We start from the raw sequence: 13,906 nt of genomic DNA, 5'->3' as shown, positions 1-13,906 counted from the left end.
AATAGACCCAAACAGAGGATTACCATCAACAGGGTGAAATCTGTTAATATATATTATATCTAATAATAAATATTTTAACAGATACATAAGTTATGTAATAAATGAAATTTATCTACCAGAATTTATCTACCAGAACAATAAAAAATCGACTGTGCCTTTAGTAAAGTTCATTACCGTCGGCAGATATAAAAGACGTAATGAACCAACACATGCTACGTAGACAGTTCCGACCAAGATTGGTCCTTCGGCCGAGACTGGACTCTCGGTCCAGGCGTCGCGCATAAATACAGGCCGCTCAGAATTGAATGCGGTAATTGCCGGGACGCGGTATCGACCTGGCCTTGGTCGGCGGCAGGGAGGCCGTGGACGCCTCGCTGCTGGCGGTGCCGCCGGAGTCGCGGCCGCTCTTGCTGCTCACGGTGCTGCCGGTGCTCTGTCCGCGGGACGAGCCACCCGTTCCCGTCTGCTTCCTTAAGGAGGTGTTACCGCCTCCCTTGAGAACAGCAGCTGCTGCCGCCGCCACCGCCGCTACTGAGGACTCGCCGTCGCTCAGACGACCGTACTCGCCCATGCGAGTGCGCGACGACGGCGGCGGTATGAACGAGCGGCTCTGCATCTCTCTGTGTCGCACCGCTGATTCCAACGCGCAGCCGACCGACTTCTTGCGATTGCTGATCGTGATCGTGTCAGACTGCAGTCTTTCGTATTCGTGACCGCTGCCACCGCCGCCGCCGCTGCTCGTCATCCCCGAGCCGACCGATGATTTCTTCAGCGAGCTGTTCGCCATGAAGCTCTCCACGGAGTTCTTCTTCTTGCTGCGCGACACCTTCGCGGCCACGGCGACACCAGTGTCGAATCTACCGTATTCAATGCTGCAATTGCCGGAGGAGTCGCGGATCATCTTCACGCCGCCACCACTGACCGCGCCGCCTGTCGCGGACGACGTATCCAGCATCCCCGGTCCGGGATCCGACTTCTTGCGCGTTTCCATATCGCTCAGACGACAGTAGCGAGAGTTGGCGCTAGTCGCTTTGAGTGCCCTTGGCGGTCGTGGTAACGAGCTGGGCGGCAGACTCCCGGCGCGACGTGGCTCGCCGCCTATCTCCGGGGGTGCCATCCGTTGCCGCTGCGAGCTTCTACCCTGCTTCTCGAGCAGCATCATATCCTCGGTCGGCTTGCCACCGGCGCCGTCCGACAGCCGCGAGATAGTACCTTTCAGCCTAGCCGCCGCGTTGGCGAACTCGATTATACTCGACGACACCACGTCGCCTCCGCTACCGGACGAGTCGTCCAGCAGCCGGCTCTTGCTCGAGGCGGTGCTCGAGGTACCTGTGCTATCTACACCCGCCAGTAGTGGCTTGGGTATTTTTCCTTTTCGCGACGCAGTGCCTGGATTAGAGAATCCTGGAAAACAGCAAAGTGCCCGCTGAAACAAGAAAGAAAGAACGCACGGATTGCAGATAGGAGGCCGGGACCTGGAAAAGGGGTTAGTGCTCGCTGTATAAAACGCTCGCACATGCACATTCGGGGATGACGAACGGACGGGAGAGAAGGTGAGGAAGAGCCAGGAGGGATTAGTGGAACAATTCGAAAAAAAATAGAAAGAGATTAATCTGTGTAAAACGTGAGATCTATTTTGGCTAGCTACTTGAGCACAATTTTGACAAACAGTTAATACATATATTCGGCAAAATAAATAAAAATAAAACAAACGGCACAAAAAAGGCTTTATGCACGCATACGTATACAAAAGCAACGAACGTTATTCGGAAAAGTTAAAAATAACACTTAATTCTTCCAATAAGTACAAAAATAAAAAATAAAATTTTAGGCTGTTAAATCACACACTGTTATGCGATTAACTCTTTGAAGCATGGTGATAACTCACGTTACAACCTAAACTTCTTCAGTTTTTGGTCGTTTATTTTCTAATTGACACATTTAGGTCTGATTTTGTTGTGTTTTCCTGGTGTCTTAGAAGTAGAAAACTATTAAAAAAATAGTTTAATAGTCCTTCTTATTTATTATAACAGTTTCATAAATAAACAAAGATAAAAACCATTTTTTTTGGAAAAATTTATTTTTGGCCAAGTTTTTTTAGCTTGAAAGCTTTGAAAGTAGAGGGTTTTGTGGTCGCTAATTACTAATCCGATGCCAGATTTCCAAAATTCAAAATTATTGATTCAAAATGGCGGAAGCGAAATGCATAAATTGAGTTTTATTTAATCCCACCACCTTCTTAAATCCGCCATCTTGTGAATGCAATATTTTTATATTTTGACTTTGAATTCGTAATCAGCGACCTGAAAAACCATCGTGTACCAAATTTCACAGAATAAGGTTAAAAAGAAAAATGTATGCTTCAAAGGGTTAAAATCGTTAGGCGTTTTAAATAACTACAATCAGAGAATAGCCAGAATGTAACGTTTCTCGTTTTTGTATTAAATTTGTTATGTGAGAGCAACTGGATTCGATTAAGATTTCTCCTTTGTTTTGTGAACGTACACGTTGGCTACTCTCGCGACGTTTCTTAATTAAGAAAAAAACGAAAAAAGAAAAAACAGTGGAGATAACGAAAGATACTCCAAAGCTCCTCATACACTGCAACGCAAGGATACCTTCGAATGTGTGACCTGTAATATTTGCATGATTCAGCGGCGACTATTAAAAAGGTTGCTAAAGAACTCAAAATATCGATCGTCCGTAAATTAATGTGTATCTCTATTGATGAAAAAAAAAACAAGTAAAATTAATGTAAGCAAAATGTAAATGGTATCAGACGCACGTAATGGTTACAAATAATATAAAAACGCGAGACAACGCGAGAAAAGTGGAACCCAATGGTAACGGCGATGACGTGATGCCATTCAAGACTTAAAAGCTTTTGAGAATTAATCATCCGATAGAAAGAACGCACGCGATACGCTTCGCTTCATTTTGCCTACCTTGCTAAGCAGCTGAGAGTCTAGCTCTTTCAGTTGATCATCGAGACTCTTATTAGTCTGCTCAAAGCTGCCCTGCTTTCTATACTTATAACTGTCGGTAACGCCATAAGATCCAGTGCTGCCGTAGCCGCTGCCACCGCCGAGTACGCTGCTCACTTTTCGTGCAAAAAACCAGACAAGGAAAATGTTATTAAAATTGCCACAACTCATAAAAGAGAATTATCGGTGAGTTATCATGAGCGAAGGGCATGCTAGAGTGACCAAATTATCGACATTAGTCGTATAAAAATCTCCGAATCGACTGAACAGAATTAAAAATCCTTTACTACAGAATTAAAATAAACGCAAAATCAGGAGGTGCATCAGCAGTGAACTTTATACTAAAATCGAAAAAAAATTAAAATCGATTTTGCGTTTACTTTAATTCTGTAAAAGGATTTTTTTATTCCGTTCAATCAATTAGGAGATTTTTATACGACTGTAATGTCGATAATTTAGTCACTTCAGCATTCCTTTAAGTCTCATTCTCCAAAGAGTCTCTTTACCAAGTTCCGGTGTGCTTGTCAGCGTTGTATGATGATCCGCCGACGTACTTGAGTGAGATGAATGCGCGGCAGGATAGCTGCCCACGCCACTGCTGCTACTGCTGTCTGCTTTGTCATACGTGTGCTTTTGCAGCACCTTGATCATAGCGTCTCTCTCGGCTAGCTTGGACTCCAGATCCTTCATTCTGTTAGAGAAACGTCGATTACGTTGCATAATGACTCGTAAGTACAGCCGGAGAAAAACATAGTGGTATCAATTATAAAGATGATAACTATATTATATAGTTTATGAAGAATTAATATACAATAATTATAAAATAGTTTATTGAACTGTTGTGTGTAAACAAATATTTATTAAAAATTTAATATATTTTTCTCCCAGTGATAGCGACCGTTGCGATTCTCAAATATATTCCTCTTACCTAGATTCGAGATCGGCCAATTTCTTTTGCGCGGCATGTACCTCGTCCATGTGCTTCATTTTCTCTGAGCGAGCCTCGGCGATTAATTTTTCTGCGTCTTGACTGGTCTTTTCCAGAGCAGCGATCTTTGCGTCTCTAATCACAGGGATAAACAGAGAGTGTAAGGAAAAAAGACGAGCGTGTTGGGAAAAGACAAACGAAAAAAAGACTCGATTTACTTTGGCAAACTGGCAGCATCGATAGCTGCTTGCCTCAGCGCGCTTTCCTCGAGGTAGCGTTGTTCCCACTTCGCGACGTCACCCTCGAGCGACATGATCTTCTCGTCCCTTTCACGTAATCGTCGTTTCAGATCCGCAATCGTCTCACCGCTCGATGTCTGTTCGTTGCCGTTACCACCTCCACCACCTTCGCGCAACTCCCTTTCTAACTGGCCTCTCAGTTGTCTCTCGGTCTCTTCTCGTCTATCGCTAGACGCTTGAAGCGAAGACAAAGCCCGCTGAAGCTGGCCCACCCTCTCCACATACACTTGCTTCTTTCGACACTGTACAAATAGAAATAATTTTCCAATCAATGTCCACACCAACGTATAATTGTTGTGAGTGTAATTATTTATGAGAGAAATTTCTCTTTCTTTTTTAAATAAATTAGAATTTAATGAAATCAAAAATGAAAAAATATTTTCTAATTTTTACAAAAAGAAGTGAAAATTTTAATTATTTGTACATATAATTATTTTTATATATTATTCATGTATAAAAATTTAAATTCAAATTTTATATAATTATTTATATGTGACCTTATCGATATTATTACTAAATCAATTTACTTCTTCTTCAAGCCGCACGACATTGCCTTGTGCGTTCGTTAGTGCGGTATCCAGAATGTCGATATGCGTACGTTGTTCCTGTAAAGTGGCTCGCTGGGCCGTCAGTTCAATCTCCTGCCTCTCTTTCGCATTGGTCAATTCTTTGTCTAAAAACGAAAAGGTAATAATTTAGGGAGAAATCATATCTCTCTACTTTGCATGTAATCGGTACGGATCGTACTTTGAGAAAGCAGCTGTCCAATGAGTAGCTCGCGTTGCGACAACTCCTTCCGCAATGTGTCGACGATCGGCGGACTGTCCGTGCGCACGGACAGTAGGTCGATCTGGTCTCTATATGCGCGATTCAGCTCGGTCAAACGACGACATTCGTTTTGCAGCTTCATTCGAGCGGCGCGCTCCAGCTTCTCCCGTCGTTCACAGGACGCCGCAAGCTCCTCGTGGACACGATGTACCTTCGCTATTTCCTGCTCCAGCTTCTGCGTCTTGGCAACCTTGTTGTAGCAGCGCTCCAGCTCGAGTTTCAACACGCTATTCTCCTGAATCACTATCTGAATCATCTCCGACGACGGCCATACCTCGCCCGTTTCCCTTTCCAACTCCTCCCGCCCTTTGGTCTGAGGTCTATGGAGGATCCAGATCTGTTAGCTAAATATCGCGGTGATTGTGCGAGGCATAAATGGAAAATATTACGTTACCGGGGCGATATTGTCCGGAGTTTGTAATTATCGATGTCTGTCTTGATCCTGGATAGATCTGGCTGCGATCGCGATACAGTCAGCTTTTCCGTCGGTCCGAAGAGCCTGTGTTTGTTTTTGAAAAGCGGGGGTACGTAGCACGGTGTTGACCTGCCTTCATACTCACTGTCGTTCTGCTTCCCCCTGTCGCCGTCTCTTATTCTTATCTCTCCTAATCTCATCTCTAAACTACCACTGTTATTAGGATACGGTGGCACTTTCACCTCTTTTGCTAGATGTTTCAAGACCTGTGAAGTGTATACGCAGTGTCTATAGATCGGAATTAAACAGAGAAACATCCAAAACCTAACTCCAGGGTGTTTTTTTTTCTTTATGTAAAAACGTATGAAATAGAGCTATTCCGTCAGTTTCAACCTTAAAATAATATAAAATTTACGGCAGTAAACAATATCTCTTTGCAGTGCTTTCAAAACTACCTTTACAATCGTGACCTTTGCTTCTTGAGAACACAAACATGACTTTCAAATGTTCAGTATATGCTGTTCAAAAACACAAACATTTTCATAAATCGACGAAAAAACTCTGCTCTATCTTAGTAATTCAGAGAGAAAAATCATATCTTTACTTGGCGAGTGTATGATCGGGATGAATCGTCCTGATTTTTCAGATAGAAGATTTCGAAACTATATATATATACATATATGTATTCCAATTTTTACTATCACTTTTAATTATCTGTATTAAATTCAAGGTAAAAAATCATTTGTTTTCCTAGTGTTATCCGCTACAGACACAAATTTCTTTCTCTCCATATATTATTGGTAATTAATTAGCATTCCATTTCTTGTTTCCTAATCAACCGGGATTGTCCATTTAAAAGTCGACTGAATAGAATTCTTCAAATAAAAAATCTGAATATCATTTAAATAAATTGTTAGATCTGTCTTAAGATGAAATAGATATGTATTTGAAGTTTGGCGAAAGCAAGATAAACAATTTTAATGCTATTCAGATACATTGCCTATATTACTTGTTATATTAATTAGGGATGCACCGGATATCTGGAAAGTATTCGGTATCCGGTATTATCCAGCACTTTTTTACCATCCGACCGGATAGTATTATTAGTATCCGGGAATATATCCGGTTGAAATTTGATATCATTAAATTGTTGATTTTTTATTATACAAATGTTCTAAAAATAAGTATGCATATTTATAATGCTATAATATCTTATACATTGTTGCAAAATTACAATTTTTTCTCTGTAGGCTTTTTTTTTAAAGATTTTTTCCGGAATCCGGTCGGATATCCGGAAAATATCGGATTTGAAGAAATTGTCTTCTCGAATATCCGACCAGATATTCAATGTTATATTTTGTCCAGATATCTGACATCCGGTATCCGGTAATTTTACGATCCGGTGCATCCCTAATATTAATCGCTATGGTGTACCTGAGATTGATTAAGATAATCATCCGGGATATCCGTAATTTCTTGGCAACCTCCACTTGATTGATCGTGGACGTATTCTTCGTGTGGCAAATTGGATAAAGACTGTATTGTAGGACTGTTGGAATGGCCCTTTCCGTCGCAGTACAAGTAACCCACATCTCCGTGTTCTCTTACTATGCCCGATAGTCTGTTCACAAATTGGAACAATAATTTCTGTAGTTAATTTCTGTAGTTGTTAATAAAAAAAATGCTTACCTTCCAGATGGTATCCATGAGTTATCGTCGTTAGCGTTATGTATAATTAATGTGTTGTAAGAACTCGTCGAAACGTCCAGGCTGCTCCTGTTTGAACCACTGGTGCGATTGCTCAAATTGTCCTTCAGACTGTTCCGATTAGATCCATTAATGCTGTCCTTCAGGCTGTTCCGATTCGAACCGTTCAAGCTCTCCTTTAAACTGTTCCTGTTAGATCCGTTCAAGCTGTCTTTCAGACTGTTCCTGTTATGTAGGTTGCCCTGTATCATGATAAACCATATTAACTTGGATAAGAAAACGACGCTGAATTGCAAAAGAATGCATTCATGTAAAGCTAAAGACACAATTGAAAACAAAAGACAATCGAAACAAGGAATAATATAGATCGAAATCTGTTAAGCCGTAATTAGGTGTTAGAGATTGAGATTGAATCGAAATTTAATCAATAGAAGTAAAGTTTATTAAACTTGAGATTAATTCTCTTTCTTCTGATTGGTTAAATTCCAATCCCAATCTCTAGTCTGATCACGGCTTTATTTCCTGTTTCTATTATCTGTGCTTTTTAATTATGTCTCACCCTGATGAAAAAATTTCGCTGAAATTATTCCACGTTTTGGAACATTTTAGCGAAATTACTAAAAAAATTTGTTGAAATTTTACTAAAAGTAAATTTTTCAGCTAATATACTGAACAATTGCTGAAAATAAACTGAAATTTTTACTGTAATTTTTCTGAAATGCTGAAATTTTGCTAAAAAGTGTTCTAAAACGTGGAATAATAATTTCAGTAAAATTATTCCAGCAGGGTTATTTGACTGATATTTTTAGAAAACATTATCCTTAAGTCCTACAATCTTAAGATGTCACAAGCTAATTACAGTCGATTCTTACTGAAAAAAAATCATATCACACAGTTAATTACATAACGAAATTATGTAATTAAGACAAGTAAACACGTCACAGATTATTCCAAATCACATTTTACAGTACGTGATTTTTTTTAAAGTGACTAATCTTTGATTGCCACTGTTTGACACTTTTAAACCTATACCAGATTAGATCAGGGAGCAGTCCATTTTGGGACAAAGCATTTTTTGATTGTGTGGTCAATTAATATAATTCTTTCTTTCGATTGGTCAATTGAATGGTTTGAAACATTTGTAGCAACAAGTGGATCTCATCCTTTATAGAGTGTTGTTGATTAGGAAACGAGATACCCCCATTCTTCAAGTTAGCTCCCTTAAGTCTGCTTTCGGAAACGTTACCTGGGCATACCCGTGTATCATATTCTTGTTTAACATTGAGTGAACAAGGATAAAATCTTCTCCACCAATCACTTGGGTAACATTTCCGAACGCAGACCGAGTATATTATAGAGCTCATTTAAGCCCAAGACACATTGGCTGCGTTCAGCAGACTCAACAATTTTGCAACCGTTTTATGATTATCTGCTGAGATAGGACCATTCTTCTAGATCTAAAAGTATGATCCAATTAGCGCGAAGGAAACTTCCAACAGTTGCAAAACAAACGTTCTGCTGAACGCAGCCAATGCAAGGGAATAGCGATAGCGATAGAAATAACACGATTTTAATCTATCAGAAATCGGATACACCAGAATACACAGTTTCTAATAGGTTGAAACTGTTATTGCTATCGCTATTCCCTTGCATTTTGGGCTTTAACGTCCTTAAAGCCTATTCTACAATGTGCTCTTTGTTTCCTGTTTCTTGCTTTTTACCTGTTTGCTTTTTCCCCCTTTGCAACTGTTTTAACGACAATTGTATTTTTTGCTACGTGTTTCCTGTTTCTTCCGAAGTTTGTTAACTTTTATTTCGAGCGATATAAAACTAAAAACTGGATAAGAAGCAAAAAGCAAGAAACAGAAATCAAAAAGCACATTAGAATATGCTTAATGCCCGCGAACATTATTTCATCTTTATTGTTTCCAAATATTAAACAAGGATAAAATGATCGTCTCGCGAGCTTTGCGAATGTTAAGTGGAATGCAGTATCAGATTTGTTTTTTTTTTATACCTGAATTAGTGTATGCTCTTTAAAGCCTATTATTTTGCATATACTTTGGATATTTGATACCTGAATATTTGGTATATTCTCTTTGTGACTGGAAGATCTGGAGGGACTTTGTTGCTGATTTTCTTGACCCTGCGGTTCTTGCCGAGCCGTATGCCTTATGACGTATCTCTCTTCGTTGCTCAGATTTTCGTTAGATGTAGAAACATCTGTTTCGCTGCCGCTCAAACTTTGAGGAAGACCACCTATAGAAAGAACATCCTGAGTAGATCATCTCGCCGAGATAGGCAAGGCCATCATGTGTCTGTGTTAAAGGTCGTCTACAATGGCAGTAAGTAGTAGTGATAAGGCTGTAAGACACATCAGGAGTAAGCTGATTTTCCAGTATAATAGGACATAGAGTGAGTCCGTAAGTAACAAGAGAGTAGAATGTAGGAAATGGATTTTAACCATTCACTTATGGACTTACTTTATGCTGTATTATACCGGAAAATCAGCTTACTCCTGATGTGTCTCATGCGGGGTCTACAATAGAAGTCGTAACAATCGTAGAGTCTTAAGTCATAGAAAATTGACCAATCACAGTCGAATATGAGAAGAATAATCAACTGTGATTGGTCAATTTTCTATGACTTAAGATCCTATAACCGCTACGACTTCTATTGTAGACCCCGCATCACAACCTTACCACTATTGCTACTGCTCATTGTAGACGGTCCTTTAATATGCCGTCTACAATGAACAGTAGCAGTAGAGATTGTAAACATGTCGGGAGTAAGCTGGTTTTCCAGCTAAGCCATTAATGGTTAGTCAATGAACGTCAAATCGATGTTAACTCAATGTCGATTGACGTTAATTCTATATTGATCGTTCACTTGTAGCTAGGGATGTAGTAACAGAGCATAGAGTAAGTGAATTTCAACCATTTCGTTTACAGACTTACTCTACGCTCTGTTACATCCCTAGCTACAAGTGAACGATCAATATAGAATTAACGTCAATCGACGTTGAATTAATACCGACTTGACGTCCAGCGACGTTGAATCAACATCGATTTGACGTTCATCGACTAACCATTAATGCGGGGTCTACAATAGAAGTCGTAGTAGTCGTAGGATCTTGAGTCGTAGAAAATTAACCAATCACAGTCGAATATGAGAAGAATAATCAACTGTGATTGGTCAATTTTCTACGACTTAAAACCCTACGACTTCTATTGTAGACCCCGCATAATGGCTTAGCTGGAAAACCAGCTTACTTCCGATATGTTTACAGTTTCTACTGTTCATTGTAGATGGCTTATAAGGGCCGTCTACAATGGCAGTAAGCAGTAGTGGTAAGCCCATTCTACAATTGCATAAGCATAATCATAAGTGGTTGTAAGAATTAACTATTCACAGTCGAATATTTTCTTCATATTTGACTGTGATTGGTTAATTCTTACGACTACAACCAGGGTTGGCAAACGTTACTTTTCAGTTACTTTGTCGTTACTTTTTATAGTAAACAATTTGATGACGATGTTGCAATTTTTTATGACGATAACGCTAACTAACGCTAACTAAACGCTAAGGTTGTACTAAAGTTAGAAAAGTCACTTTAAAAAGTAACTTGTCACTATTATGCGTTACACCGAAAAAATTATAAGTATAACGAGTAACGTGTAACGTTACTCGTTACTAAAAAGTAACGCGTTACAAATTAGGAGTTATTTTTTTCAGTAACGAATGATTTTTTCAATCCATTATAAGTAACGATTAACTTTTCTAACTCTGATGTTAGCATTACCATCATAAAAAATTCACAATGTTATTATCAAATTGTTATTATAACAAGGTAACGATCAACAAAGTAACGGCGTTACAAGTAACGCGTTACTTGCCAACCTTGACTACAACCATTTACAACTATGCTTACGCAATTGTAGTTGAAGCCTTGTGTCCATGATGCTAGAAGTCGAGATCTCGGACAGAGAAAGAATTAACAAATCACATTTGAACAATTTGGTCACATGACCAATGCGATTGGTCAATTCTTTCTTCACCCGAGGTCTCGGACCGATTTCTAGCATCGCGGCTTTAGACATATTGGGAATAAACTAATGGCGAATTCGATTGGAAGAACTAGTGCGCACTGATGCATATTAAAGCCGTTGTACACTATTTTAATTTAAGTATAAAAATGAAATGCAAATATTTCGAATTATGAAATACATATTTTACCTAATAGTACAATAAAATGTATTAAGTATTTCACGATTTAATCGATCTCTATGTTTATTTATAAAGATATCTTTATGTTATTTCGTGTACGACGACTTTAATGTGCACCAGTGTGCACTGAGTGCGTCCAATCGAATTCGCTATAATTTTCCAGTATAAGGGCCACTGTCACCAAGCTCAGTTAACTTAACTGGCCAGTTAGTCCATCGGAATTGACATCGGAATTGATTTGTTTGAAGCAAACAAAATGACAAATGCGATTGGTCAATTCCGATGGACTAACTGGCCAGTTAAGTTAACTGAGCTTGGTGAGTGGCCCTAATACAGTATAAAGTAAGTCCGTAAGTGAATGGTTGAAACCAATTTCCTACGTTCTACTGTCTTGTTGCTTACAGACTTATTCTATGTCATATTATACTGGAAAATCAGCTTACTCCCGATGTGTTTTACAGCCTTACCACTACTGCCATTGTAGACAGACCTTTATAGGCTGTAACTTACAGCATAGTAATACATATATGCTTACAGCCAATCAATGCAACATTTTATGAAGCTTGTACCTTGCATGGACAATTGTTTTCTTTGTAAATTATTGTTCGAGAACGGCAGGAATCTGTTCCCTTGCTGAAGCGAGCTCATTTTCACGAGGTTCAGCTCATTTACGTGGATTATTGTTAGATCTCGTCTGAAAGCAAAAGAGCATGAGATCGAGGAAGTATTACAACGTGAAAGAGCGAGGGATGAAAGACGGAGACAACCGGGAGAAAACCGTTTAAATGGGGTACCGCGCGTGCGGAAGTTCCATCCAATTCTACTTAGAGGGAGGGGAGGAGGAGGAGCATCCGAACGGATTCTACGGGGTTGATAAGTCGCGCGAATATAAACAATGAGGATCGTCGTATCGTCATCGGGGTGTATCTGCCAAATCAGTGGCTCACGCGGGGAATCTCGCTCGCTCTCGGAAATTGAAATGCGAACGCGCCGCGTCGGCGACGGGCAACCTGGACCAAGGCATTCGACTTATCTGCAATTTACTCACTTCGGTGCGAAATTATGGGAGCGGAGCTGATTATCCGTGATTATTTTCGATAAATTAGTACACTCCACTTGTCCGTATAGGAGAAATAAAAAAAGAGCTGTTTGTCGCATTCCTCATCAGATTGCGCTATCGGCCGTCTAGAGTTCCAATCGAGTAATGCGGGGTCTACAATAAGGATAAAATCACACGGTGCGCTATTCGGAATAGCCCTGATTGGTTGCTTCAATGACGCATTCTCTATTCCGCAGTCTTTTTCCGCACCGTGTGATTTCACCCTAAAAGTCGTAGCGGTCGTAGGGTCTTAAGTCGTAGAAAATTGACCAATCACAGTTAATTATTCTTCTCATATTCGACTGTGATTGGTCAATTTTCTACGGCTTAATGCGGGGTCTACAATAGAAGTCGTAGCGGTCGTAGGGTCTTAAGTCGTAGAAAATTGACCAATCACAGGCTGCGTTCAGCAGAACGTTTGTTTTGCAACTGTTGGAAGTTTCCTTCACGCTAATTGGATCATACTTTTAGATCTAGAAGAATGGTCCTATCTCAGCAGACAATCATAAAACGGTTGCAAAACTGTTGAGTCTGCTGAACGCAGCCACAGTTGATTATTCTTCTCATTCGACCGTGATTAGTCAATTTTCTACGACTTAAGACCCTACGACTTAAGACCCTACGACTTCTATTGTAGACCCCGCATCACACTACGCATTGGAGACTGATGCGGGGTTTACAATAGAAGTCGTAGAGGTCGTAGGGTCTTAAGTCGTAGAAAATTGACCAATCACAGTTGATTATTCTTCTCATATTCGACTGTGATTGGTCAATTTTCTACGACTTAAGACTCTGCGATTGTTACGACTTCTATTGTAGACCCCGCATGAGGATTGCGAATTGAGGATTAGAATTCAGCCAATTAGAACGAAACGGATTAAACTTAAAATTACCTGATTGGTCGAATTCTAATCCTTAATTCGAATCAAACTATGAATTGAAGATTGAGGTTGAAGATTGAAGATTGAAATTTGACCAATAAGGACAAAGAAATTTTAGGTCCTTTCGTTTCGATTGGTCAAATTTGAATTTTTCAATCTTCAATCTCAATCTTCAATGCGTAGTCTGGGGACTTATTAATACATAAATATTTCCTCTAAAGAAAATTGATACGATTCGTTTAAATATAATTTTATATTACTTTGTCTTATCTTGTTTGACAGTTTAAAGGCAGTTTCATAGCATGTTTAGTACCTTCCCTAGTACCTTTGTCATACTGACTTAAGCCGGTTGCGCCTCTCTGATAAGTCTAGGACTCTTAAGATGCTAATACGGCTCTCTGATTAGTTCATGCATTAGCTTGAGTCCATCTCGAATCTTGAGCACCGTCTATTGCTGGATTCACACTGCATCCGATTTTCGTCGTACGACGCTCTGCATCCAATTAGAAAACAGGATTCCGATAATACGAAGCAAAAT

General features: G+C 39.8%; 1 protein-coding gene across 1 annotated transcript; it reads right to left on the bottom strand.

Annotated features, from left to right (window-relative positions):
* Nucleotides 1–177: 177 nt before the first annotated feature.
* Nucleotides 178–12,570, bottom strand: LOC108729577 (uncharacterized). Its single transcript, XM_018458748.1, has 13 exons — nt 12,437–12,570; nt 11,958–12,082; nt 9,239–9,420; nt 7,144–7,403; nt 6,889–7,075; nt 5,434–5,720; nt 4,959–5,359; nt 4,739–4,884; nt 4,131–4,453; nt 3,913–4,047; nt 3,491–3,675; nt 2,946–3,100; nt 178–1,426 (listed from the first exon to the last, which is right to left on the bottom strand). The coding sequence occupies exons 1-13, from the start codon at nt 12,544–12,546 to the stop codon at nt 296–298; spliced, it is 3,627 nt and encodes a 1,208-aa protein (XP_018314250.1). The 5' UTR covers nt 12,547–12,570; the 3' UTR covers nt 178–295.
* Between the last annotated feature and the right edge of the window lie 1,336 nt (nt 12,571–13,906).

Source organism: Mycetomoellerius zeteki, unplaced genomic scaffold, assembly GCF_001594055.1.
Source record: "Mycetomoellerius zeteki isolate Tzet28-1 unplaced genomic scaffold, Tzet1.0 scaffold767, whole genome shotgun sequence".
NCBI classification, from domain to species: domain Eukaryota; kingdom Metazoa; phylum Arthropoda; class Insecta; order Hymenoptera; family Formicidae; genus Mycetomoellerius; species Mycetomoellerius zeteki.
The sequence above is the reverse complement of the archived record's forward strand: the minus strand, read 5'-3'. Positions and strand labels throughout refer to the sequence as shown.

Excerpts from the sequence above, each read along its gene's own strand:
- LOC108729577 (XM_018458748.1), bottom strand. The coding sequence starts at position 12,546 with ATGCGACAAACAGCTCTTTTTTTATTTCTCCTATACGGACAAGTGGAG. Across the intron at positions 4,454-4,738 it reads TCGTGCGGCTTGAAGAAGAA|TGTCGAAAGAAGCAAGTGTA; the intron begins GTAAATTGATTT and ends CTATTTGTACAG. Across the intron at positions 1,427-2,945 it reads ACTCTCAGCTGCTTAGCAAG|CGGGCACTTTGCTGTTTTCC; the intron begins GTAGGCAAAATG and ends TTCTTGTTTCAG.